Source organism: Branchiostoma floridae, chromosome 19, assembly GCF_000003815.2.
Source record: "Branchiostoma floridae strain S238N-H82 chromosome 19, Bfl_VNyyK, whole genome shotgun sequence".
Classification (NCBI taxonomy): domain Eukaryota; kingdom Metazoa; phylum Chordata; class Leptocardii; order Amphioxiformes; family Branchiostomatidae; genus Branchiostoma; species Branchiostoma floridae.
The window spans coordinates 6463957-6467076 of NC_049997.1; the positions used below are offsets into that span (position 1 = coordinate 6463957).

Below are 3120 nucleotides of genomic sequence, written 5' to 3' on the forward strand. Positions count from 1 at the left end.
AGCTAATTATGTCAACACTCCTTGGGGCAGCGACTCCTAGCGGCGGAGTCAGAACTGCAGTTGGTCTGAACAGACCTGTATTCTACTCTCATACAGTATATGTACCTGTAGTAGAGACCACCATCGTTTGAGATAGATTATGCTAATAACAACCTTGCCTACAAAGTCAGGGAGCCAAATTGAACACAAGCTATAGATGTTTCATGAAGGTACGAGGTCTATGAATTCATATATGTGAAATTATATCAGGTGCTTCATGAACCTGGCGGAAGGAATCACGGTGAGACAAGAACAGGAGTCAGAACTGGATGATTTCCGTGAGTTCTTCCCAGACTTCCTGTGGCTGTTACGTGACGTGTCTCTGAAGATGGTGGATGAGAGCGGCAGAGAAATGGATCCCACCGAGTACCTGAAGACTAAGGTAACATATGCGATATCTTGCATTACTGTGGCATTTGTTTGAGATGCGTGGGGTATGACATTTTAAGGTATGCGTAGTTTAGTTCACACTGCTTAGTTCATTTATCATCTTTTATCTTTAGGTCCTTAGGCGTAATTATACGGCTATGAGGGAGTCAACCAGCGACACAGTCGGACAAGCCATACTCACATTCTTCCCATCCGTGGAGTGTGCTAAATTGGAGCGACCCTCTGACGACCCCCAGATTATGAACGACATAGCTCAGCACACAGACAAACTGAACCCAGGATTTAACAAGGGTGTTGACGAGCTCATGAAGAAGCTGTTGGAGAAGGCACGTGCAAAGAGAGGGTACGACAAGGCCTCAGCCGTTAGTGGTGAGTACTGGGGGAGATATACCCAATATAGATAATCTTCCAAATTTCAGTTTCGGTAAAAGATTGTTTATTTTCGACTTAGTGTCGATCTCATTTTGAAAACAAATCAATTCGAAGTAAAGATTCTGAGTTGAGTGCTAGATGTTAGATTAATAAATGTTGCATGTGATTTTCTGTCAGGTGTGGCTCTCAGCATCATGGCTAAAGAGTATGTGGAGGCGGTCAATGACCCCAACTCCATCCCTGCCCTGGACAACACATGGAAGATCACCATACAGCTGATGCAGAACAAAGCGATTGAGGAGGCGGTCCAGGAGTATAACAAGCTGATGCAGGTGAGTTCTATTGAAAACTAACCTGTTTCATAAACACTAACCGTTTTTCTGAACTGTGTTATTAGCTATTCCCAAACTTCTAAAATACGATAGAGTACTCATTCTTCTTGCGATCCATTGTATTGTGTTGCTGCAATTTTAACAAAAGTAGGCTGGTCCCTCGGTATTCAATAACACACTGTTACAGTAGCGTTTGTGAGATGACGCATGCTTTTAAGGAGTGTTAAATGTTACTTTCTGCAGGCTGGGGTTGCTGGAGCCCGGAAGACTGAGAATGGAGAAGTTCCATTGGAGGAATATGAAGCATTGGGGGGACATGAAGATACAGAAGGTGAAAGGTAATGACATTTCAAAACTTAACATTTATGGAAACATCTTCAAACAGATTTACACCATGCAAAAATAAATTTCAGATAATGTAAGACTGACTTCATTATTCACTAATGGCTGACACTGGGTTGAATCATAGATAGTAATCTTATATAGATAGTACACACACATCTTAAACGTAAACAGCACATTCCTACCTTCATTATCTCTCTACGCAGGAACATCCCGAGACAGCCTTCCCTCATGGAACTCCACAATGCGTCGTTCAGAGAAGCCACAGTCACTCTTCTAAAGAAGGTTGGCCATTTTGGTATCAACTCAGAGAATCAGGGTACTGATGAGAGCAACTCTGTGGTGGACCAAATGCAAAATCGACTGGGTAGGCACAATTAAAACATGGGATAACTTTCCAAGACATAAAACCCTTATACAGGCTTGGTACCGTGAGGTTGATAGAAAAATGACTGAACCCAAAGGTCCGACGGGGTTATGAAAATATTTCTGCTGAACATTTCAGCCGTTTCGATAGGAAATAAAAATGTTCTATGATTATGACTGGTCATATCTATGAACAAATGATCTTAGATCTGAAAAACTGACACCCCTAAATATGATATAAAAGTCTGTAACTTGAAAAATTTGTACTATTTTGATCGTTATTGTCTTATTCATTTCAGTTCAAAGAGCGGAGCGAACGGTCGATTATATGGAAAAAGACGGCAAACCTTATCAGCAGAAGGGGCTCGTCGTTACTGGCGGGGAGCTTTTCAAGTACATCCAGCAGAACAAGGAAAACTCCAGGGTCTTCTGCCAGGAAACTTTCCAACGCTTGTTTGACCCAATCAGGTAGCTCAACGTTTTTTCGTTTTGTCCTGATAAGGGCAGAAATTCATTTAATATATACTTCAACATCCTGACCTCATGTGATGCACTTTACTTACTGTTTAAAGTATTTTTGTCACGACTTATAAATGCTGTATTTTTAGACATAAACATATTGCTAATGACCCATGTATTTCCATGATTTATTTTCTAGAAAACATGTTTTTAAAAGTTTAAATTTGTTGTTAATGATCCATGTATTACTATGGTGTATTTTAGAAAACACGTAGAGACACCCCCTCCTGATTATGACTTCAAACAGTTGCTGGAAGAGCTGGACCATGCACGTCAGAAGTACAAGGAGCAGGCACGTGGTCCAGAGAAGTGGGCTGTCTTGAAGTAGATGACCAAAAACCTTGAGAAATTGGAGGCCGACTTCAAGAGGATCAAGGAATATCAGGAGAAGGTAATGTTTAATCCTCTACGAACTGTAAAATGGTGTAACAATATTCCAGAGTCTTGAGCTTGGTATGATTTTTATTTCTCTGAGTATGATGTGATCTACATGCCACTATACGTTAGTTTCCTTGCCCATATGCCATGTTATCAAAAGTCTGTAAGCAACCAACCAAGAAACATCTTGATATTACCATTATATTCTAGGTATTTAAGGAACGACAGAAGGCACGGGAGGCCGAGGCAGAGCTCAAAGCCAGGGAACAAAAGAGGGAGTTAGAGCTGCTGATGAAGCAACAACAGGACATGCAGAAGGCACAGCAGGAAACTTTGCAGAAAATGCAGCAACAGCACAAGGAGCAGATGGAGAAGGTACTAG

General features: G+C 41.3%; 1 protein-coding gene across 1 annotated transcript; it reads left to right on the plus strand.

The window, feature by feature from the left end:
• The first annotated feature begins 256 nt into the window (after positions 1–256).
• Positions 257–2688, plus strand: LOC118407133 (guanylate-binding protein 1-like). The gene is made up of 7 exons (XM_035807553.1): positions 257–421; positions 543–798; positions 979–1133; positions 1377–1471; positions 1682–1842; positions 2141–2309; positions 2565–2688. The coding sequence occupies exons 1-7, from the start codon at positions 257–259 to the stop codon at positions 2686–2688; spliced, it is 1125 nt and encodes a 374-aa protein (XP_035663446.1).
• Positions 2689–3120: the final 432 nt, after the last annotated feature.

What these genes read in the sequence shown, in the direction of transcription:
- LOC118407133 (XM_035807553.1), top strand. Translation starts at nt 257, where the DNA reads ATGAACCTGGCGGAAGGAATCACGGTGAGACAAGAACAGGAGTCAGAA. An exon ending in CAAGGCCTCAGCCGTTAGTG is followed by an intron (nt 799 to 978) that starts GTGAGTACTGGG and finishes ATTTTCTGTCAG; the next exon opens with GTGTGGCTCTCAGCATCATG. An exon ending in CGCTTGTTTGACCCAATCAG is followed by an intron (nt 2,310 to 2,564) that starts GTAGCTCAACGT and finishes GGTGTATTTTAG; the next exon opens with AAAACACGTAGAGACACCCC.